Consider the following 25,894-nt stretch of genomic DNA (forward strand, 5'->3'; position numbering starts at 1 on the left):
CATTAAATTCTCTGGCAAAAGCTCTGGTGGACATTCCTGTAGTCAGCATGTCAATTGCACGCTCTCTCAAAACTTGATACATCTGTGGCATTGTGTTGTGTGACAAAAATGCGCATTTTAGAGTGGCCTTTTATTGTCCCCTAGCACAAGGTGCACCTGTGTAATGATCAGGCTGTTTAATCATCTTCTTGATTTGCCACACCTGTCAGGTGGATTGATTATCTTGACAAATGATAAGATGATCACTAACAGAGATGGAAACACATTTCAAAATGTGAGAGAAACAAGCTTTTATTGCATATTGAAACATTTCTGAGATCCTTTTATTTCAGCTCATTGAAACACAGGACCAACATTTTACATGCTGCGTTTTATATTGTTGTTCAGTGTCGAAATGTAAAATAATGAAAAGTACCATTTGGCAAGCATGTAGTCTATTTTAAAGAGGTGTTTTCTTTCAAGGGGTAGATTTGACACAATCTGGTTTTACAGTGTAACAAAACCCTAAACCTTAAGGGTTGCAGTAACATTTATGACAGCAGTACCAGGATACACAGGGATCTTCCACTATGGCTTGAAATATGTATTATACATACACTGTAGGAAGAATGGGTTTTAATTTATTTTATAAAATACCATAAAATTAAATATATACACCAATACAAGAGAGTGGTAAGGCGACATCCCTTGATCACAAGAAAATCAGGAAACCATGAATATATGCACTACTCCCACTGGTCTAAGGTGAGTACCACAACGTACCAAAAGTAATACTGTAATAGGGGCGAATTGGCCATCTGGCAATTCTGGCAAATGCCAGATGGGCTGGACCATCTTTAGTTGGGTGGGGTAGAAATTGACACACCATTTTTTTTGTTCTTCATATACTGTATATATACAAATAAGACAATAGAGAAGTTGACATGGCCGGTGGCCAATGGGCCTGTTAGATATTTTTCAAAATCTATATTTTTTTTCCGCAATTTCTCTGTTATACTATAAATTAGCATTTGGCTGATCAGCGGACAGAGGACCGGTTTCCTCAGGCTGAGATCAGAGGACAGAGGCCCGGTTTTCTCAGGCTGAGGTCAGCGGACAGAGGCCCGGTTTCCTCAGGCTGAGGTCAGTGGGCATTAGCCCGGTTTCCTCAGGCTGAGATGAGGTCACTCAAACTCACATTGAAAGTCAAACGCGTCATCAGCAAAGAGACCTGCGTCGACTCCATCATCAGTTAGCCGATATCATGGATCATAAAAATAAAAAGGGAGCCTATAAATGTAGAAAGAGCACATTCTACATTGTCACTCATAACGTCCTGTTTTGTGTGGCTAAAACCATTTGGTCAAACAGTAAAGTGCGTTATCCTCGAGTCCTGTAATGAAAGTGTCTTCCCTGCCGCTCTATCCTCGCTGGGGGCCTGCTACTGTGATGTTGCAAGCCAGTCTCCTATCTTTTAATTGAACTTTTATTTAACTAGGCAAGTCAGTTAAGAACAAATTTTTATTTACAATGCCGGCCTACCGGGGAACCAACTCTCTAACCACTAGGCTACCTTTCCCCTCATGTGCTCGAGAGAAAAACATGTTCTGATCATATGACATTTCAAAATGCAATTGCGGGATAACAAGTTTGGATGCTTCGTCCCCTTGTTCATGTTGAGGAGAGGAGGGTCCCAGCTTTCTATAGGTATAATTTGTATTTTTCAACTCTCAATATTCAGCTAAATAACAACTACTTTACAAGCGAGATCTTTTCTATACGGCTTTGAGACATGGAGCAGAAAGGGGGTGAAATGCACACCGGCCGTTGTGAGTGAAGAGGTCTAAAGGTGTCACGGGCAGTAGCCTACAATTCCAAAGGTATTTTAGTACATTACATTTTCTCTTGGATGAATACATGGTTACTAGCAGTGAGTATCACAGGCGGCTGGTGGCGCCTTAATTAGGGAGGACGGCTCATAACGGCTGGAGCAAAGTTAATGGAATGGAATCAAACACAGAGTTTCAGAGTGGTTGATACCATTTACTCCATTCCAGCCATTGTTATGAGCCATCCTCCCTAATTAAGGCGCCACCAGCCGCCTGTGAAACTCACTGCTAGTTATGAGCCGTCCTTCCCTCGCCAGCCTTTTGTAGTTCATGTGTTTTGAGTTTCTACTTCCTTTTTCTGTTCTCCTGCTGGGGGATTCGTATCATTTAACCACGTTCACTGCTTGTAGGTCATCTTATTTATTGACGCTTTGCTTGGGCTTTGAGCTAAAACCCCGAAAGTCAGAGCCTATATCGCCTATATAAGACTTGCATTACTTTACTTCTTTAATAAATGGTGGAACAACATTTCTACGCTGTGTTTCCTTTCTACGGTGATCATTGCTCATAATAATAATAATCCAATGAGACTTAATGGAAGATACATCAACCCAGTAACCATGCTAGCAAACATCAATATTAACATGTGTAGTACTGTAGAGTCAATACGGCTAGGATTCACATTGCGCCAACATCACACTGCATTTGTGTATACGGGGGGGGGGTTGAGAAAGACAGAAGACACATTTGGTTCTAACCAATTGTACTATAAAGTTGAATTATATTTTAAATTCTATTCTATTCGCTCTTTAAAAAAAAATGTAATTTACACTTAAGCTGTGCAGTGTCCACGCATTGCGGTTTGTTTGAAACCCCACACTGGGTTTGGAGGGGTAACTTCTGCAATAGCAATACTGGACATGAATGATATATTACTGAACATGTTCCCAGTAGTTGGTAGAGGTGAGTTGGACTAGTGGTCAGTACCTATTCATGATTGTGTCTATTTTGTTCAGCAGTGATAGGCTACCAGCTCCAAATTAGGTTGTTATGTGGGAATAGTGGTTGTTATTCCCAGTACTAATTATGTTGCAAAGTTGGGATAGTGGTTGGAATTCCCAGTGCTGATTGTGCTTAGCTTCAGTAGAAAATGCTTTGATTATATCACAAAACAAATAGTACAGTAGTGTCATGGTTTACAGTGTAACGATGAGTGGGGTTGGTGGGGATGGATGTTAGTGTACACAGTCCACTTCCCCATCCCTCCCCTAGGACGTACAGCTACAGAGTCATACCCAGTATTGGTTCTGCTGTAGAGTGGGGGGTGTGGTCCTAATGAGCTGGGCTGAACTCTCTGGATCTACACCGTTCCACGAGCAAAGTAGCAGTGATGTGGAGTTGCTAACTAAGCCCTGATTGGCTGAAGGAAGCAGCCTGTCCAGGGCAGGGCTACTGGGGCTCAGTGGGGTCACCGTTACCGTGGGAACAGCCACGCTCCTCTGCGACTGGCCATTATAGGCCGGTGGGGTTGAGGGCGAGGGTGAGGCTGGCGGCTTCGAGGTGACAGGTTTCTGTTTCCTCTTCCTGTTGCGTCGCAGCAGGAAAACCAGCACCACCAGGATGATGACCAATAAGAGCATGGCCAGGAGAGGTAGGATCACCAATATCAGGTTGGAAGACTTTTGCGGGTATGACTCTACTCGGACCGGTGTATTCACAAAGGAAATCTCATTGTCGTCTCCTTTACTCAGGGTGGGCTTGCCCAGAGTAGTATCTGTACCTGCCGAGTCATTCCTGTTGGTGTTCCCCCAGCGGTTGCGACCTTTGAACTTCTGGTGGGTCTTGCTGGGTCTCTGTGTGGAAAGGAGGGAGGTGGACAGAGAGGGTAGTGCCGTCCCAACACCGAACACTGTCGTTTGGTTCAGAGGCTGAGAGAAAGGACTGCTGGTGGTCAGGATGGGACTCTTGGTGGTTAGAACTAGCGATGGATCATACGGAACGATAGTGAACCGGAACTCTCCCCTGGCAGGTGGGACGTTCTCCGCTTTCAGAATGAACACCAGCGAGTCGTTCAGCTCCTGCACTCCAGTCATGTTAGCGTTGAGCTCGAAGGATAGCCTCTCCTGCTTCACATCCTGGAAGGAGAAAGACCCCAGTGGCTCGGTGTTCTTACCAGCTTTGGGTTTTCCTCGGACCAGCTTTCCATACTTTGGATGAGAGACGACCTCGAAGAAAGGGTCACTGACGGATAGAGAAGCCAGCTCAGTTGCGTTGAGGAAACCAGTGTTGAGTTTGACCACGATGCCATTGGATATTCTCACCCCCTCGCCAAACCTGACCAGGGGCTTAACTGTGATGTTGACAACCTGGTTTGTCAGGTTAGCTTCCGATGTAAACGCGGTGAACTCAAAGCTGTCCTGACCAGACGTGAGGGCCGTCATGTGATAAAACAAGCTACCCGTCCTTAAGTCCTCCTGCTCAAACTGGTTGACCTCCTGGTCATCCAGCCGGAGGATCTTGCCGTACCGTGGCGCAGCGGTGATCCGGTAGTGAACCGTTGTGTTTTTTCCATTGGTCTCTGCCACCAGACTCTCCTGGGTTAAAACCACGGACGTCTGTCCCTGCTCCAGAGCCAGCCCAGTGTTGTTGACAAGGGAGATGGTGATCTCCGTCACCTCGAGGTTGAAGAGTTTATAGACCGGTTTGTGATGGCCATCGGAAACACTAAAATAAAACACCCCAGAAGCCCGGCTTCCATCATGAACAAAGTACACCATCCCACTGTTAATCTGAGCCTGAGTGAAGGACACCACAGACTCGTTCAGGCTTCCTCCCAGGGCCAGATAGCCGTTGTTGGGCTTGCTGACGACAGTGTACTGGATATCCTCTGAAGGGTTGTCCAAGTCTTCCACAGTGAGGTTCTCCGGCCCCAGGGCCACTGTGTCCCCCTGCACCACGCTCAGGCTGGGGGCTTTGGTCTTCAGAACGGGCGGTTGGTCGTTGACTGGGATCACCGTGATGTTGAACCACTCCTCCAGAACCTGATTAGGGAAGAAGAATATTACTTTATTTTGTTGAATGGAATCTTGTCCTCTGCATTAAGAGTTTGAAGCAGAACTTCCAATATCCTCAATGGAGGCAATTCATTTTGCAACATAAACAATGTTCGAACAGATTTAAAAAATAATAAACAGAAGTAAACAGTTGAATAAAAGTGTGCAAAATACAAGGTAGGTTAGCAACATTAAGTACCTGGCTGTCTTCCAGAGGGCGCTGGGCCGGCTTACCCTTGGGATTCAGCCAGGTGTCGAAGACAAAGTGGTCGTGGAGTGTCTCGGAGTCGTCGTGCCGGTACGTGATGCCATACTTGTTGAGGATGTACTGGGAGAAGTTGGGTTTCTCCACAGTGAGGTTCCTCTCTCCCACCACAATGACCCCATGCTGGGGTAGAGACTTTACCTGGAACCAGATCTCGTGAGAGCTGCGCTGGGGTGTGGGCAGCTTGGACATAAGGTTAGACGCATCCAGCTTGGACTTGTCAATGACGATGTGGTCACCCTCGGTCACCACAGCACCTAGAATGCAACGAGAGAAAAGTCGGTATGTAGGACCGAAGCTGCCATAATTACAGTGCATTCTTGAAATATTCAGACCCTTTTCCACATTTTTTACGTTACAGCCTTATTCTAAAATAGATTAAATAAAACAATTTCCTCAAAAAAAGCTGAGCAATCGTGGGAGAAGGGCCTTGGTCAGGGAAGTGACCAAGAAATTCCGATGGTCACTCTGACAGAGCTCCAGAGTTCCTTTGTGGAGATGGGAGAACCTTCCAGAAGGACAACCATCTCGGCAGCCCTTCACCAATCAGGCCTTAATCATAGAGTGGCTAAACGGAAGCCACTCCTCAGTAAAAGGCATGACAGCCCACTTGGAGTTTGCAAAAATGCAGGACAACAACCCTAAGCACACAGCCAAGGACAAGTCTCAGAATGTACCAGCCAGAGCCTGGACTTGAATATGATCAAACAGCTCTAGAGACAAGAAATGAGCTGTGCAGCGACGCTCCCATCCAACCTGACAAGAGCTTGAGAGGATCTGCAGAGAAGAATGAGAGAAACTCCCCAAGTACAGGTGTGCCAAGCTTGTAGCGTCATTAACAAGAAGACGCGATGCTGTAATCGCTGCCAAAGGTGCTTCATCAAAGTACTGAGTAAAGGGTCTGAATACTTATATAAATTAGATATTTCAGTTTTTGTTTGCAAACATGTCTAAAAACCTGTTTTTTTCTTTGTCATTATGGGGTATTGTGATGTCATTATGGGGTATTGTGATGTCATTATGGGGTATTGTGATGTCATTATGGGGTATTGTGATGTCATTATGGGGTATTGTGATGTCATTATGGGGTATTGTGATGTCATTATGGGGTATTGTGGGTAGATTGATGAGTGGAGAAAACGATTTAATCCATTTTAGAATAAGACAGAACAGAATAACAGAATGTTAAAAAAGGTGTCTGAATGCACTGTATGTGTGTAATCATTCATCTATTTATTTATTTATTTTTTACATTGATCTATTTGTGTGTGCATTTATTTATTAATTGAGCTCTAATTTTGGCAGCTTTGGTTCTCCATGGTTCTCCAAAAAATACATATGTTGCTAATATTTCATACCACTTAATTGTATGATAATCCTGGAAAATGAACATTGATGATGTACAACAACAAGACATTATGCAATGATTCACCAAAGGCCCACCTGTGTTAGCGAGGAGCAGAGTCTTGCGGTCGGGTCCAGCATTCTCGTAGGAGATGTCCATCCTGAAGGTCTCGTTCTCTAGGGAAGCTGGAGGTGAGGACACTGAGAAGGTCATTGAGTCCATAGCGGACCAGCCAACCGACGCCACAAGACTCTGGATGTACAGAATCTCCCGCTGGTCCACCTGAGATCAGAAATCAGTGAAGGCTGGCGTTACTATGAATCAGAAGGGCAAGCCCGGGAATTTCCCCACTTTTGTAACCAACATTTGGCCCCCAATTTCAACGTAACCAAAAAAAACTAAAGCGTTAACACAAAACACTGAACATCAGAACTTTAGTCATCAACAAACACTTCCGCTGGAGAATATCTGTTGTTGTTATTCAGAATATAAACATATATATATATATATATATATATGTATTAATGTCTATGTACTCAGCTGTAGAGAGTGTGACCTGAGGCCTTATCCAATCAAAACACTGACCACGCTTCCCGCCAAGGCCAAACAACATTTTGTTTCGGCTTGAATTGGAATTTATATCCTGTGGAGTTTCCTTCTGTTTGTTTCTCACCGTAAATATTGTTTTACTGAACAAATTAATCACAATATACTTTCCCAAACAGTGCAAGAAGAGTCTTATTTTGTCTCCTTGTATAAACTACTGCGGCCATACAGTACCAGTCAAACGTTTGGACACACCTCCTCATTCCAAGGTTTTTATTACTCTTTTTTACATTGTAGAACAATAGTGAAGACGTCAAAACTATGATGACTAACATATGGAGTCATGTAGTAATCAATAAAGTGTTAAACAAATCAAAATATAATTTTGGATTTTAGATTCTTCGAAGTAGCCACTGATGACAGCTTTGGACACTTTTGGCCTTCTCTTTACTGTTTGTATCAAGTGTCCCAGAGTAGGAGTGCTGATCCAGGATCTGTCTATTTAATCATATTAATTGTGATCTAAAAGGCAAAACGTATCCTTTACTCCAACTCAGTTGTAGGAATATGGGCCCTGGTCTCCCCTGTCCAAATAATCAAATAATCTTATTCATTATGAACACTAATCCGAAATCAGCAGGTTCTGGTTGTTAGGTTCTCTTACCATGGTCTGTGTGAAGGAAGAGACGTCAACAGTGAAATTATCGGCCAGCACTGTCACCAGTCTGCCTAGTTTTGGTCGACGAATCACGTTGAAGGTAATGGTGCGGTTGGATGTGTCGCTCTTGTCATTGGTCAACGCCTGCAGGTCCTCCTTGGTGATTGGTGTAGTAGAGCCTGTTTATGGTGAAACAATATCGGTAAATAAAATGCTCCAACATATGGACCCATTGAGGATGTAACCATGGCGCCAGAGAAGAAGGCTGACATTTTATTTATTTCCCGACAGATTGTTTTTTTTGTGATGTTTGTAAGTTATTTTTTTTATGATGTTTGTAAGTTATTTTTTTAATGATGTTTGTAAGTTAAAAAAAAATGTAAACTTATTTTGTACATAATGTTGCCGCTATCATCTGTTATGACCGAAAATAACTGCTGGACATCAGGACTGCGATTACTCACCAAGCAGATTCCTTTTCTTCCTTTAACGAGTCTGACGAGCCCGAAGCGAATTATATACTGCTTTCTCAGGCCCAGATCCCCTGTGATTTGTGTGAAGATGGGGCCAGAGGGCGGGGCTGCCATCTGAGAATTCGTAGGCGATCGAATAAAAAACCATTCTGCTAGCAAACTTGGAATCTTTGGAGAATAAAATCGATGACCTACTGTGCGCGGAGAGATTAAACTTCCAACGGGACATTCAAAACTGTAACATCTTATGCTTCATAGAGTCGTGGCTGAACGACGAAACTATCAACATACAGCTGGCTGGTTATACGATGGACCGGCAGGATAGAACAGCGGCGTCTGGTAAGACAAGGGTCGGCGGACAACGTATTTTTGTAAATAACAGCTGGTGCACGATATCTAAGAAAGTCTCGATCTATTGCTCGCCTAAGGTAGAGTATCTCATGATAAGCTGTAGACCACACTATCTACCAAGAGAATATGAATCTGTATTTTTCGTAGCGGTTTACACCCCCACAGACTGAGGCTGGCACTAAGAAAGCATTGAATGAGCTGTATTCCACCTTAAGCAAACAAGAAAACGCTCACCCAGAGGCGGCGCTCCTAGTAGCCGGGGACTTTAATGCAGGGAAACTTAAATCCGTTTTACCAAATTTCTATCAGCATGTTAAAGAGGCGCATACAAAGCTCTCCCTCGCCCTCCATTTGGTAAATCGGACCATAACTCTATCCTCCTGATTCCTGCTTACAAGTAAAAAATTCAAGCAGGAAGCCCCAGTGGCTAGATCAATAAAAAAAGTGGTCAGAAGTAGCAGATGCTAAGCTACAAGACAGTTTTGCTAGCACAGACTGGAATATGTTCCAGAATTCCTACGATGGCATCAATAAGTGCATCGATGACGTCGTCCCCACAGTGACCCTCAAAGTACATACCTGAACCAGCTGCCGCTGTCAATGAGCGGGACTCTAACCCGGAAGTTTATAAGAAATCCCTCCGACAAACCATCAAACAGGCAAAGCTTCAATAGAGGACAAAGATTGAATCATATTACACTGGCTCTGGCGATCGTCGGATGTGGCAGGGCTTGCAAACCATTACAGACTACAAAGGGAAACACAGCCGAGAGCTGCCCAGCGACACAAGCCTACCAGACGAGCTAAACTACTTCAATGCTCGCGTTGAAGTAAATAACACTGAAACATGCATGAGAGCACCAGCTGTTCCAGAAGACTGCGTGATTACGCTCTCCGCAGCCGATGTGAATAAGACCTTTAAACAGGTCAACATTCACAAGGCCACAGGGCCAGACGGATTACCAGGATGTGTACTGCAACACCATCATTAAGGTTGCCGATGACACAATAGTGGTAGGCCTGATCACCGACAACAACTTGACAGCCTATAGGGAGGAGGTTGGAGACCTGGCCGTGTGGTGCCAGGACAACAACCTCTCCCTCAACGTGATCAAAACAAAGGAGATGATTGTGGACTACAGGAAAAAGAAAACCGAGCACGCCCCCATTGTCATTGAAGGGACTGCAGTGGAGCAGGTTGAGAGCTTCAAGTTCCTTGGTGTCCACATCACCAACAAACTAACATGGTCCAAACACACCAAGACACGACAAAACCTATTCCCACTCAGGAGACTGAAAGATATGGCATGGGTCCTCAGATCCTCAAAAGATTCTACAGCTGCACCATCGAGAGCATCCTGAGTGGTTGCATCACTGCCTGGTATGGAAACTGCTCGGCCTCCGACCGCAAGGCACTACAGAGGGTAGTGCGAACGGCCCAGTACATCACTGGGGCCAAGCTTCCTGCCATCCACAACCTCTATACCAGGCAGTGTCAGAGAAAGGCCCTAAAAATTGTCAGACTCCAGCCACCCTAGTCATAGACTGTTCGCTCTGCTACTGCATGTCAAGCGGTACCGGAGCACCAAGTCTAGGTCCAAGAGGCTTCTAAACAGCTTCTCCACCCCCACAGGTTCTACCCTCCTGAACATCTAATCAAATGGCTACCCAGACTATGTGCATTGCCCCCTCTCTCTTCCACACCGCTGCTACTCTCTGTTGTTATCATCTATGCATAGTCACTTTAATAAGTCTACCTACATGTATATATTACCTCAACTAACCGGTGCCCCCTGCACATTGACTCCGTACTGGTACCCCCTGTATATAGCTTCACCATTGTTATTTTACTGCTGCTCTTCAATTACTTGTTACTTTTATTTCTTATCCATATTTTTGAAAACTGCATTGTTGGTTAGGGGCTCGTAAGTAAGCCTTTCACTGTTTTGTCCTGGTGATTTGGTCTACATCTGTTGTATTCGGCACAAGTGACTAATACAATTTGATTTGATTTGATGAACACAGTCACAACCATATAGCATATCCTAGAACCTATAGGCACACATAATGACACATAATGACACATAATGACACATAATGACATATAATGATACATAATGATACATAATGACACATAATGACACATAATGACACATAATGATACATAATGATACATAATGATACATAATGATACATAATGACACATAATGATACATAATGATACATAATGACACATAATGATACATAATGATACATAATGATACATAATGACACATAATGATACAAAATGATACATAATGATACATAATGACATATAATGATACATAATGACACATAATGACACATAATGACACATAATGATACAAAATGATACATAAAGCCTTTAAAGTAAACAGATGCTGGGTAGCTACAGTGCCTTCGTTAAGTATTCAGACCCCTTGACTTTTTCCACATTTTAGTTAGGTTACAGCCTTATTCTAAAATATATATATATATTTTTTAATTTCCCCCTCATCAATATACACACAATAGCCCATAATGACATCACAATACCCCATAATGACATCACAATACCCCATAATGGCATTTTAGCTGATATCATATTTACAGTTGTAGCACCTTTGGCAGCAATTACATCCTCAAGTCTTCTTGGGTATGACGCTACAAGCTTGGCACACCTGTATTTGGAGAGTTTCTCCCATTCTTCTCTGCAGATCCTCTCAAGCTCTGTCAGGTTGGATGGGGAGCATTGCTGCACAGCTATTTTCAGGGCTCTCCAGAGATGTTCGATAGGGTTCAAGTCTGGGCTCTGGCTGGGCCACTCAAGAACATTCAGAAACTTGTATCGGAGCAACTCCTGCATGGTCTTGTGCTTTGTGTTGTAGTCCTGTTGGTAGGTGAATCTTCGCCCCAGTCTGAGGTTCTGAGTGCTCTGGAGCAGGTTTGCATCAAGGATGTCTTTGTACTTTGCTCATCTTTTACTCGATCCTGACTAGTCTCCCAGTCTCCATGCTGCCAATCTTGGTTTCATGAGACCAGAGAATTTTGTTTCTCATGGTCTGAGAATCCTTTAGGTGCCTTTTGGCAAACTCCAAGCAGGCTGTCATGTCCCTTTTATTGAGGAGTGGCCTCTGGGTCATTGTCCTGTTGGAAGGTGAACCTTCGCCCCAGTCTGAGGTCCTGAGCATTCTGGAGCAGGTTTTCAGCAAGGATCTCTCTGTGCTTTGCTCTGTTCATCTTTCCTTTGATCCTGACTAGTCTCCCAGTCCCTGCCGCTGATAAACATCCCCACAGCATGATGCTGCCTCCGCCATGCTCCACTGTAGGGATGGTGTCAGGTTTCCTCTAGACGTGACACTTCGCATTCAGGCCAAAGAGTTAAATCGTGGTTTCATCAGACCAGAGTGGGTTGTCATGTGTCTTTTACTGAGGAGTGGCTTATGTCTGACCACTTTATCATAAAGGCCTGATTGGTGGAGTGCTGCAGGGATGGTTTTCCTTGAAGTTTCTCCCATCTCCACAAATGAACTCTAGAGCTCTGTCAGAGTGACTATCTGGTTCTTGGTCACCTCCCTGACCAAGGCCCTTCTCCCCCAATTGCTCAGTTTGGGCAGGCAGCCAGCTCTAGGAAGAGTCTTGGTGGTTCTAAACTTCTTCCATTTAAGAATGATGGAGGCCCCTGTATTCTTGGGGATCTTCAGTGCTGCAGAAATGGTTTGGTACCCTTCCCCAGATCTGTGCCTCGACACAATCCTGTTTCGGAACTCTATGGACAATTCCTTCGACCTCGTGGCTTGGTTTTTGCTCTGACATCCACTGTCAACTGTGAGACCTGATATAGACAGATGTGTGCCTTTCCAAATCATGTCCAATTAATAGAATTTACCACAGGTTGACCCCAATCAAGTTGAAGAAACCCGGTCCTCTCCAGGGACACTTCTTTCTAAATGGACGAAGAGGAAGAGGAAGAGGAGGAGGTCTACATTTTTCTTCGTCGTTCATGTGCAGACAGTGAAAATGTGCTCGTGTCCCTCAGTCTGCTGTTTCCCTCGCATAAGTATGTTTATAGTGTGTGTGTGGCCTCTTTCGATACAAGCAGTACACTGCAACAAGGAGAAATACACGACCACATCTAGATCACCACTATTGTCTGCTTTAGCTATATAAAAAAAACAGAGACGACAGGCTATTTCTGACCATGGTTTTTATACAGGAACTAAATGTAGACCACCTACAAGGATGGGACCTTTGAAAAGCACTTCATGTTCTGCTTTAGTGCGTCATGAGGAGTTTCAATCACTGCACCTAGTTACACACACTTTGAAAATCAAAACTCCAATATGAATGAAATACGATCCCAATCAGTACATCGTGAGTGGAGTCGGTAGCAGAGTGGAGTCGGCAACAGAGTGGAGTCGGCAACAGAGTGGAGTCGGCAAACAGAGTGGAGTCGGCAAACAGAGTGGAGTCGGCAAACAGAGTGGAGTCGGCAACAGAGTGGAGTCGGCAGCAGAGTGGAGTCGGCAACAGAGTGGAGTCGGCAGCAGAGTGGAGTCGGCAACAGAGTGGAGTCGGCAACAGAGTGGAGTCGGCAACAGAGTGGAGTCGGCAACAGAGTGGAGTCGGCAACAGAGTGGAGTCGGCAACAGAGTAGCCAACGTGTGTGTTGATGGAAAGCTTTAGAATATATCATAAAGCTAGAAAAACGAGAAGATTCATAGAGGTTGAGAAACGTTATCAGCTGTGTAAACAGTAGTAGAGGCACAAACAGACACAGACCCTTAAAGCTGCAATTCGCAGATGCTGCATCCATTTCTGGACGTAGCGACATTTACTCGTTATTTTACAATGTCTCTTATAAATGCCCCCTGGGCTTAGTTCAAGTGTCCGACCCCACCACAAAAATACTGAGCTTGTTTTACTCCAATGTTTGTAAACATTGGAAATGTAAGCAAACACTCTATAGCCTCAAATAGACGTTAAAAGTCCCCTGTTTTGGGGGATTTCTGGACAGGTTCTGGACCGGTTCCAGACTGATTTTGGTGAGAAAAAAAAAAGGCGCTCTGTAATTGCTATAGTGTCTAGTGTCTTATTGTGTGAGAAAGACCCATGTCGTTGCTCTCCCAGCAGGGCTGACTTGAAGATTCAGACCCTACATTTGCATAGGGAGTGACGTGTCACATTTTTCCGGCCTATCCAGACAAAGGAACAATTTCCTGTCAAACTCACAGCTGTGCTTACAAAACAGGAGAATCTAGCAGATGCAACAATCCTTGTTTTTCGAGCTCTCCAACATAAACAAAAAAAAAACACAAAATAATTTAATAGAATTTAAATAAAAAAACACTTTCTCTTGGTCACAGATGGACAAAAAATCACAAAAATATTAAATCTTCTGGCCGGCGGAACAAATCAGTTAGACGGGCATTTGATTCCCACGGTGGGTGGGGTGGGGGGGGACATGTTTTTTCCCATGGGGGGGAGGGGGCATGTTTTGTACACTGATCACACAGAGGTCTGTGACATGGTCTATAAAACCTCTGACTGTCCTGTATGACTGGCAAACCTTCATGAGTCAACCGTGACCTCTCCTCTCTCGGTCACACCCAGGTCAGCAAATCTGGGCTAATTAGTCTGCAAATTGTTTTCTTTTGTAATTAAAAAAGTCTTTCAACTGTAGTGTTCAGTGTTCAAATACTGACATTGATGGGGGGGGGGTAGATTTATTTTGTCAATATTACTGTCAAATTAAGGAACTAAAACATTGACATTCGATATAAAAAGGGGAAATGAAAAGAAGGAAGATTAATAACAATAGGACAACGAATACTAGTTCCTGTTGACTTTTTTTTTTAAACACAGAGACAGAATCCTAAGATTACCCTCTGGTATCTACTACTACGGTAGCTACTACTACAGTACACCCCTCTGGTATCTACTACTACAGTACAACCCTCTGGTATCTACTACTACAGTACACCCCTCTGACAGAATCGTAAGTATATTGACTGTCTTTAATCAAACTCAAGAATACGCTTTCAAACTGTAAACCAGTGCCTGAAACCTGGTTCAGGTTATCAGTCAACCTACCAGGGTATTTTTACAAACAGCACAGGAATTAAATCATTAACATCTTCACTAAAAAAAATCAAAAACTGACATCTGCACTAAAGCACAATACAAATCCATCATAATATAGTAGACAGAGACACAGAGAGAGAGAGACAGAAAGACAGAGAGAGAGACACAGAGAGAGGGAGACAGACAGAGAGACAGAGAGAGAGACAGAGACACAGAGAGACAGAGAGAGAGAAAGAGAGACAGAGAGAGAGACAGAGACACAGAGAGAGAGAGAGAGACAGACACAGAGAGAGAGAGAAAGAGAGTGAGAGAGAGAGAGAGAGAGACAGACAGAGAGAGAGACAGAGAGAAAGAGAGAGAGAGAGACAGAGAGAGAGAGAGAGAGAGAGACAGACAGAGAGACAGAGAGAGGCAGAGAGACAGAGAGACAGAGAGACAGAGCGAGAGAAAGACAGAGCGAGACAGATGTTGTGTTCAGTTTATTTTCAGAACAGTTATAGAACGCAATGACGGAACTGTGGATTTATACGTGTCAGACTCGTACACAGGTGCTACCGACCATCTTTTGTATTTAGACATACATGAAACTCCTAAGTGAAACTACGGATGAAAATCGCTATATTGGTCTATGGTAGATTTCCCGTTTGAAACCTGACCAGTCACAGACCAGCATTTGACCAGAATGAGGAAGTTCAACATATACACATTCTAAAAATATCTATATATATAAAAAATATCAGATTCATCTATTTAGTCATTGCACCAGTTGCGTTTGTTGCCGTTTAAGATGAAGGAGGATGATTTTTTATTTTACATTATTTATTATATCATTACTTGTTTTCTATTACAGTATATTGTACGATTGTCATTCATATTGCCTTCACCCAGCTCAACGTAACATCGATATATTTAGGCTATTTATTTTACTTGATATTCTAATTTTCCCTTGCATCCGTCACCTACAGCCTATGAATGAACATTTACAACGTAGGGTCCAGAGAATTGGGAGTAATCAAGGTGAAAGACCGTGACAATAGCGCGTTGTACACTGTTGCCTGCATCTAGCTGCTCTGGGAGTGTAATCATTAGTCCAACAGTTGCAAACAAGAGTTTCTATTGGACAAAGGTGTTCAGCTGCATTCGATGCTAGCTAAGTAAGTGGGGAAAAAATATGTACTATGAAATATAGCTTGCTCTCTCTCTCTCTCTCTCTCTCTCTCGCCCTTCATTTTGGAAGAAATTAATTTGTTGAAAACTACTGTCTTTCTCTCTCTCTGAGTCAACTATTCACCACATTTTATGCACTGCAGTGGTAGCTAGCTGTAGCTTATGCTTTCAGTACTAGATTCATTCTCTGATCCTTTCATTGGGTGGGCAACATGTCAGTTTATGCTGCAAAGAGCTCTGATAGGAACTCCCTTCCATCTCATATTGCTGAAATAAACAGCAAACCTGGTTTCAAAAAACAGATAAACCAACACCTCTCCCCTATTGGACCAAGACAGTTTGTCTGTATGTACTGTATGTGCCTTTAAATGTATGTAGTTCTGTCCTTGAGCTGTTCTTGTCTATTGATGTTCTGTATTATGTCATTCTGTATTTATATCATTCTGTATTATGGTTCATGTTTTGTGTGGACACCAGGAAGAGTAGTTGCTGCTTTTGCAACAGCTAACGGGGATCCGAATAAAATACCAAATGGGCTGGAGGACGTTCTCTGGAAGCTGTCATAATTACTGTATAAGTCTATGGAAGAGGGTGAGAACCATGAGCCTCCTAGGTTTGGTATTGAAGTCAGTGTACACAGAGGAGGATGGAAGCTAGCTGTCCTCCGGCTACAGAGTGCTGTTGAGGCTACTGTAGACCTTCATTGCAAAACAGTGTGTTTTAATCAATTATTTGGTGAAATGAATAAATTTAGTATAGTTTATCTAAACTTTTTTTAATGTTTCACTTTTTATGAAATTCACTGAGGAAGATCCTCCCTTTTCCTCCTCCGAGGAGCCTCCACTGCCTTTCACATCTCTACCAGTGCATATGGGGGTAGAGGCTAGGAGTCCATTTGTGATTGGCAGTGGTGGAAAAAGTACCCAATTGTCATACTTGAGAAAAAGTCAAAGATTCCTTTAATAGAAAATGACTGAAGTAAAAGTGAAAGTCACCCAGTAAAATACTACTTGAGTAAAAGTTTACAATCATTTGGTTTTAAATATTGTTAAGCATCAAAAGTAAAACGTAATTGCTAAAATATATTTAAGTATCAAAAGTACAAGTCATTTCAAATTCCTTAAAGGAAGAAAAATAGACGACACAATTGTCTTGTTTTTCTTGTTTAGATGTATGGATAGCCAGGGGATATATGATTTAAGAACGACCTGTAGTGTTGATTTAAGAGCGACTCCAACACTCAGACATCATTTTCAAATGAATTATTTCTGTTAGTCCGTCAGATCAGAGGCAGCAGGGATGACCAAGGATGTCACCTTGATAAGTGTTGTTTATTGGACCATTTCCTGTCCTGCTAAGCATTAAAATTGTAACAAGTACTTTTGGGTGTCATGGAAAAATGTATGGAGTAAAAAGTACATCATTTTCTTTAGGAATGTAGTGAAGTAAAAGTTATCAAAAAAATAAATAGTGAAGTTAAAGGGCAAAGGGTTTACCAGGGAGGAGCTACCGAGTTAAGGGAGGAGTTAGTTACCTGGGAACACTTTGAGAGGTCTGTTAATCTCCAGGCTGAGGACCAGGGCGCTGGCTGTGATGCTGAAGATCTGTCGGGGGGCGAAGTTCACTCCGTCGTTCACCTGGAAGTTGAACCCTCCAGACATGGCACCTGTTAGTGGGAACGACACAAATTAAACAAACAGCTCTGATTCCCTTCTGCCCCAAGACAATAAGCTTCAAGGGCCAGTAGTTATCAAGCGTCTCAGAGTAGGAGTAATGGTCCAGGATCAGTCTTGCGTTTTACATCATACTGAGTAAGGCTATATGGACAGGGGGGGGCATGATCCTAGACTCCTAGGGAAAATTTTTAAAAATCTATCTTGATTATAAAAGAGTTCTTCGCCTGTCCCCATAGGAGAACCCTTTTGAGAACCCTTTCCACAGAGGGTTCTACATGTACTACCACAGTACACCCCTCTGGTATCTACTGCTACACTCCTCTGGTATCTACTACTACAGTACACCCCTCTGGTATCTACTACTACAGTACACCCCTCTGATATCTACTACTACAGTACACCCCTCTGGTATCTACTACTACAGTACACCCCTCTGATATCTACTACTACAGTACACCCCTCTGGTATCTACTACTACAGTACACCCCTCTGGTATCTACTACTACAGTACACCCCTCTGATATCTACTACTACAGTACACCCCTCTGGTATCTACTACTACAGTACACCCCTCTGGTATCTACTACTACAGTACACCCCTCTGGTATCTACTACTACAGTACACCCCTCTGGTATCTACTACTACAGTACACCCCTCTGGTATCTACTACTACAGTACACCCCTCTGGTATCTACTACTACGGTACACCCTCTGGTATCTACTACTACAGTACACCCCTCTGGTATCTACTACTACACCCCTCTGGTATCTACTACTACAGTACACCCCTCTGGTATCTACTACTACACCCCTCTGGTATCTACTACTACACCCCTCTGGTATCCTACTACAGTACACCCCTCTGGTATCTACTACTACAGTACACCCCTCTGGTATCTACTACTACAGTACACCCCTCTGGTATCTACTACTACAGTACACCCTCTGGTATCTACTACTACAGTACACCCCTCTGGTATCTACTACTACACCCCTCTGGTACCTACTACTACAGTACACCCCTCTGGTATCTACTACTACAGTACACCCCTCTGGTATCTACTACTACAGTACACCCCTCTGGTATCTACTACTACAGCACACCCTTCTGGTATCTACTACAGTACACCCCCTGGTATCTACTACTACAGTACACCCCTCTGGTATCTACTACTACAGTACACCCCTCTGGTATCTACTACTACAGTACACCCCTCTGGTATCTACTACTACAGCACACCCCTCTGGTATCTACTACTACAGTACACCCCTCTGGTATCTACTACAGTACACCCCTCTGGTATCTACTACTACAGTACACCCCTCTGGTATCTACTACTACACCCCCCTGGTATCTACTACTACAGTACACCCCCCTGGTATCTACTACTACAGTACACCCCTCTGGTATCTACTACAGTACACCCCTCTGGTATCTACTACTACAGTACACCCCTCTGGTATCTACTACTCCATCCAACTCCGCTAGAAGACTACGTTTGTACAGGTTTAGGATCAGGTCTTACCACTGTGGACGAACAGCAGCTGTCCCAGATGGATGTGTTGCAGGGTGAAGTTCAGGAGCGGCCTGGCGAGGGCGCTCTTCAGCACCAGGTGGCCATTAGAAGGCGGAGTCACTATCACCTGCAGCTCCTCAGGGGGCGTGTCCTCATCCTGGGCATCCAGGTCGTCAGAGTGGATCTCTGTGACCGACCCCACCCACACCTGGGGAGACAACCAATCAAATCACTCACAAACTTGAGGCAACCAATCAAATCCTTATATCTGTCACTGACCCCCCCATCCACGCCTTAGGAGACAACCAAATCAAACACATTTAAAGGCCTTTTTTGTTTTCAACATATTTTTAAGTGGTCAATTCCAATATACATCTTCCTCCCACATTGTTTAAACGCCCTCTTCACCATACGTCACAAAGGGCTCAACTGTAACCCAGCCAAGACCCAACTGTTATAGGAAGTTACTAAGTGAAGCCTGCTTAGTGCACCTAAGTGGTATTTGAAAAACAGCACTAACAGCAGTAATTAACACTGGAGTGGCCTCTGACTTGTAGTTTGTCTTTTCATGTCAGGACTAAAAACGCTTTTAAAAAGACAACTCGGGAACTCTGACATTTCTGACTTGGAAACTCGTAGAAAAAAATAATCTCAGAGTTTCCCACTTGGAAAATATCAGAATCATCCCACATTAAAAAAAAATATATATAAAATACTCCAGTTTACACTCTGTAGTATCCCTCGATCTCGTTTAGTGGTTAGTATATAATGTTGTAGTATACAAGAAAACTTTAGTAACATACTAAGAATGTTATTCCACAACAGGTTGGTCAAAACAAGCATTTTTCAGGCCAAAACGTTGTAAAAAAAAAAAAAAAAAAGCCTACGACTCAAAAACGGGCATCTTGTTTTCTGTTCCATCTGATAAATCCATACTCATCCAGTGTCCCATCAGCCCAGCCAGCCAGCCAATTCATAACCTTGATCTCCACTGTAAAAAAAAAAGCATCAAGACATTATCTCCCCTTGCTTTTAGCCTGACATTTGGTTTGGCTAGAAGCTCGGCCTCGAACCTATGACCGCAGCGCTGTTGTTTAGCACGCCCTCGTGTACAATTGCTTTATTTTAAAAACATATACATCTCTCTTATCCTCTATCTTGTTAAGTGTGTTCAGGTGTGTTAGCCGCGCCCACTAATTGGCCACACCTGATCTTAATGAGTTCTTGTTTACTTTGAAATGGGTTCTGTTTGAGTAGACTAAAATGAACAGCTTTGTATGTGTAGTAAAACAATTATAAAGACAAGTCCTCTATCTATCTCTATGGTGTGAATAGACTAAAATGAACAGCTTTGTATGTGTAGTAAAACAATTATAAAGACAAGTCCTCTATCTATCTCTATGGTGTGAATAGACTAAAATGAACAGCTTTGTATGTGTAGTAAAACAATTATAAAGATAAGTCCTCTATCTATCTCTATGGTGTGAATAGACTAAAATGAACAGCTTTGTGTGTGTAGTAAAACAATTATAAAGATAAGTCCTCTATCTATCTCTATGGTGTGAATAGACTAAAATGAACAGCTTTGTGTGTGTAGTAAAACAATTATAAAGACAAGTCCTCTATCTATCTCTATGGTGTGAATAGACTAAAATGAACATCATTGTATGTGTAGTAAAACAATTATAAAGACAAGTCCTCTATCTATCTCTATGGTGTGAATAGACTAAAATGAACAGCTTTGTATGTGTAGTAAAACAATTATAAAGACAAGTCCTCTATCTATCTCTATGGTGTGAATAGACTAAAATGAACAGCTTTGTATGTGGAGTAAAACATGTTATTTCAGCTCCGTCCTGGTGATGCAGTGAACTGATCCCATGGACAGAGAACAGAACACTATAGGTTTGAATCTCACTAATGCGTGTCACAGTAAATATTAATGCCTAAGGGAAATTAATTCTCATGTCTCCTATCTGGGCTTGATGCTGTGAAATAGAACATGAATGTGTTTGCAACGATTCATGTCTAAGGGAAATTCATGTCCGTGTGTCCTATCTGTCCCTGGTGTTAAAAACAGTTAACCTACAATTAGTTACTTCTTTTTTTTCTCAAGCAAATTAGAATTCTGTGTCCACTTGTGTCCATTGTGCTCAAAACAGAGTCATGTACTTAGTTGTTGTGTAACTCATTTAAAGTAATACCACTATTTAATTCCACACAGTGAGTCCGGAACTTGTGTAGAGGGGACAGTAGAACCATAGCGTAAGGAAAGTGGTTGCAGAGAGCCATCTTGTGGACAACCAAATCAATCACATTTAAAGGCCTTTTTTGTTTTCAACATATTTTTAATTGGTCAATTCCAATATCCATCTTACTCCCACGTTGTTTAAAAGCCCTCTTCACAACTGTAACCCAGCCAAGACCCAACTGTTATTGGAAGCAAGTTACTAAGTGAAGCCTGCTTAGTGCACCTAAGTGGTATTTGAAATACCGGCTATCTATCCCCAATACTTAAAAGACATTGGTCTGTTGTGAGCCCAGTTTCCGTGTCAAACAGATTAACAGTTTCAACATCATGGTTAAACACTACGTTTAAAAATATAGACATATCAACACTAATGTCCCGAGCTACAACATTCCTAGAACCATACAACACATATATATATATATAATAATATAATAATAATAATAATCTGTGTGTTTGGATGTACAAATCAAATCAAAGTTTATTTGTCACGTGCGCCGAATACAACAGGTGTAGTCGACCTTACAGTGAAATGCTGAATACAACAGGTGTAGTAGACCTTAAAGGGAAATGCTGAATACAATAGGTGTAGTAGACCTTACAGTGAAATGCTGAATACAACAGGTGTAGTAGACCTTAAAGGGAAATGCTGAATACAATAGGTGTAGTAGACCTTACAGTGAAATGCTGAATACAACAGGTGTAGTCGACCTTACAGTGAAATGCCGAATACAACAGGTGTAGTAGACCTTACAGTGAAATGCTGAATATAACAGGTGTAGTAGACCTCACAGTGAAATGCTGAATACAACAGGTGTAGGTAGACCTTACAGTGAAATGCTGAATACAACAGGTGTAGTAGACCTTACAGTGAAATGCTGAATACAACAGGTGTAGTAGACCTCACAGTGAAAATGCTGAATACAACAGGTGTAGTAGACCTTACAGTGAAATGCTGAATACAACAGGTGTAGTAGACCTTACAGTGAAATGCTGAATACAACAGGTGTAGTAGACCTTACAGTGAAATGCTGAATACAACAGGTGTAGTAGACCTTACAGTGAAATGCTGAATTCAACAGGTGTAGTAGACCTCACAGTGAAAATGCTGAATACAACAGGTGTAGTAGACCTTACAGTGAAATGCCGAATACAACAGGTGTAGTAGACCTTACAGTGAAATGCTGAATACAACAGGTGTAGTAGACCTTACAGTGAAATGCTGAATTCAACAGGTGTAGTAGACCTCACAGTGAAATGCTGAATACAACAAGGTAGACCTTACAGTGAAATGCTGAATACAACAGGTGTAGTAGACCTTACAGTGAAATGCTGAATACAACAGGTGTAGTAGACCTCACAGTGAAAATGCTGAATACAACAGGTGTAGTAGACCTTACAGTGAAATGCTGAATACAACAGGTGTAGTAGACCTTACAGTGAAATGCTGAATACAACAGGTGTAGTAGACCTTACAGTGAAATGCTGAATACAACAGGTGTAGTAGACCTTACAGTGAAATGCTGAATTCAACAGGTGTAGTAGACCTTACAGTGAAATGCTGAATACAACAGGTGTAGTAGACCTCACAGTGAAAATGCCGAATACAACAGGTGTAGTAGACCTTACAGTGAAATGCTTAATACAACAGGTGTAGTAGACCTTACAGTGAAATGCTGAATACAACAGGTGTAGTAGACCTTACAGTGAAATGCTGAATACAACAGGTGTAGTAGACCTTACAGTGAAATGCTGAATTCAACAGGTGTAGTAGACCTTACAGTGAAATGCTGAATACAACAGGTGTAGTAGACCTCACAGTGAAAATGCCGAATACAACAGGTGTAGTAGACCTTACAGTGAAATGCTGAATACAACAGGTGTAGTAGACCTTACAGTGAAATGCTGAATACAACAGGTGTAGTAGACCTTACAGTGAAATGCTGAATACAACAGGTGTAGTAGACCTTACAGTGAAATGCTGAATACAACAGGTGTAGTCGACCTTACAGTGAAATGCTGAATACAACAGGTGTAGTAGACCTTACAGTGAAATGCCGAATACAACAGGTGTAGTAGACCTTACAGTGAAATGCTGAAAACAATAGGTGTAGTAGACCTTACAGTGAAATGCTGAATACAACAGGTGTAGTAGACCCCACAGTGAAATGCTGAATACAACAGGTGTAGTAGACCTTACAGTGAAATGCTGAATACAACAGGTGTAGTAGACCTTACAGTGAAATGCTGAATACAACAGGTGTAGTAGACCTTACAGTGAAATGCTGAATACAACAGGTGTAGTAGACCTCACAGTGAAATGCTGAATACAACAGGTGTAGTAGACCTTACAGTGAAATGCTGAATACAACAGGTGTAGTAGACCTTACAGTGAAATGCTGAATACAACAGGTGTAGTAGACCTTACAGTGAAATGCTGAATACAACAGGTGTAGTAGACCTTACAGTGAAATGCTGAATACAACAGGTGTAGTAGACCTTACAGTGAAATGCTGAATACAACAGGTGTAGTAGACCTTACAGTGAAATGCTGAATACAACAGGTGTAGTAGACCTTACAGTGAAATGCTGAATTCAACAGGTGTAGTAGACCTTACAGTGAAATGCTGAATACAACAGGTGTAGTAGACCTCACAGTGAAAATGCCGAATACAACAGGTGTAGTAGACCTTACAGTGAAATGCTTAATACAACAGGTGTAGTAGACCTTACAGTGAAATGCTGAATACAACAGGTGTCGTAGACCTTACAGTGAAATGCTGAGTACAACAGGTGTAGTAGACCTTACAGTGAAATGCTGAATACAACAGGTGTAGTAGACCTCACAGTGAAATGCTGAATACAACAGGTGTAGTAGACCTTACAGTGAAATGCTGAATACAACAGGTGTAGTAGACCTTACAGTGAAATGCTGAATACAATAGGTGTAGTAGACCTTACAGTGAAATGCTGAATACAACAGGTGTAGTAGACCTGACAGTGAAGTGCTGAATACAACAGGTGTAGTAGACCTTACAGTGAAATGCTGAATACAACAGGTGTAGTAGACCTTACAGTGAAATGCTGAATACAACAGGTGTAGTAGACCTTACAGTGAAATGCTGAATACAACAGGTGTAGTAGACCTCACAGTGAAATGCTGAATACAACAGGTGTAGTAGACCTTACAGTGAAATGCTGAATACAACAGGTGTAGTAGACCTTACAGTGAAATGCTGAATACAACAGGTGTAGTAGACCTTACAGTGAAATGCTGAATACAACAGGTGTAGTAGACCTCACAGTGAAATGCTGAATACAACAGGTGTAGTAGACCTTACAGTGAAATGCTGAATACAACAGGTGTAGTAGACCTTACAGTGAAATGCTGAATACAACAGGTGTAGTAGACCTTACAGTGAAATGCTGAATACAACAGGTGTAGTAGACCTTACAGTGAAATGCTGAATACAACAGGTGTAGTAGACCTTACAGTGAAATGCTTACTTACAGGCTCTAACCAATAGTGAAAAAAAGGTGAACAATAGGTAAATAAAGAAATAAAACAAGAGTAAAAAGACAGGCTATATACAATAGAGAAGATATAATAGTAGAGAGGCTATATACAGTAGAGAGGCTATATACAGTAGAGAGGCTATATACAGTAGAGGGGCTATATACAGTAGAGGGGCTATATACAGTAGAGGGGCTATATACAGTAGAGAGGCTATGTACAGTAGAGAGGCTATATACAGTAGAGGGGCTATATACAGTAGAGAGGCTATATACAGTAGAGAGGCTATATACAGTAGAGGGCTATATACAGTAGAGAGGCTATATACAGTAGAGAGGCTATATACAGTAGAGGGGCTATATACAGTAGAGAGGCTATATACAGTAGAGAGGCTATATACAGTAGAGGGGCTATATACAATAGAGGGGCTATATACAGTAGAGAGGCTATATACAGTAGAGAGGCTATATACAGTAGAGAGACTATATACAGTAGAGAAGTTATATACAGTAGAGAGGCTATATTCAGCTATATACAATAGAGAGGTTTATACAGTAGAGAGGCTATATTCAGTAGGGAGGCTATATACAATAGAGAGGTTATATACAGTAGAGAGGCTATATTCAGTAGGGAGGCTATATACAGTAGGAGGTTATATACAGTAGAGGGCTATATACAGTAGAGGCTATATACAGTAGAGAGGTTATATACAGTAGAGGTTATATACAGTAGAGAGGTTATATACAGTAGAGAGGTTATATACAGTAGAGAGGTTATATACAGTAGAGAGGTTATATACAGTAGAGAGGCTATATTCAGTAGGGAGGCTATATACAATAGAGAGGTTATATACAGTAGAGGGGCTATATACAGTAGAGAGGCTATATACAGTAGAGAGGCTATATACAGTAGAGAGGCTATATACAGTAGAGAGGCTACATACAGTAGAGAGACTATATACAATAGAGAGGCTATATACAGTAGAGAGACTATATACAGTAGAGGGGCTATATACAGTAGAGAGGCTATAAAAGTAGCGAGGCTATATACAGTAGCTAGGCTATATACAGTAGAAAGGCTATATACAGTAGAGAGACTATAAATGTAGCAAGGCTACATACAGCCACCGGTTAGTCAGGCTGATTGAAGTAGTATGTACATGTAGATATAGTTAAAGAGACTCTTACTAGA

The 25,894-nt window shown here is 42.3% G+C and overlaps 1 protein-coding gene across 1 annotated transcript in view; it reads right to left on the reverse strand.

Annotated features, from left to right (window-relative positions):
• Positions 1-275: 275 nt before the first annotated feature.
• cspg4ba (chondroitin sulfate proteoglycan 4ba) overlaps positions 276-25,894 on the reverse strand; it is a 64,625-nt gene continuing 39,006 nt past the window's right edge. Inside the window, exons 10-15 of the mRNA XM_024414876.2 lie at positions 18,951-19,149; positions 17,282-17,413; positions 7,682-7,854; positions 6,570-6,753; positions 5,061-5,383; positions 276-4,849 (exon numbers count right to left, since the gene is read on the reverse strand). Of these exons, the coding sequence (XP_024270644.2) occupies positions 3,098-4,849; positions 5,061-5,383; positions 6,570-6,753; positions 7,682-7,854; positions 17,282-17,413; positions 18,951-19,149 (2,763 nt within the window). The 3' untranslated portion in view covers positions 276-3,097. The remainder of the gene's footprint in view (positions 4,850-5,060; positions 5,384-6,569; positions 6,754-7,681; positions 7,855-17,281; positions 17,414-18,950; positions 19,150-25,894) is intronic.

The sequence above is a fragment of the Oncorhynchus tshawytscha genome, linkage group LG04 (genome assembly GCF_018296145.1).
Source record: "Oncorhynchus tshawytscha isolate Ot180627B linkage group LG04, Otsh_v2.0, whole genome shotgun sequence".
NCBI lineage: Eukaryota > Metazoa > Chordata > Actinopteri > Salmoniformes > Salmonidae > Oncorhynchus > Oncorhynchus tshawytscha.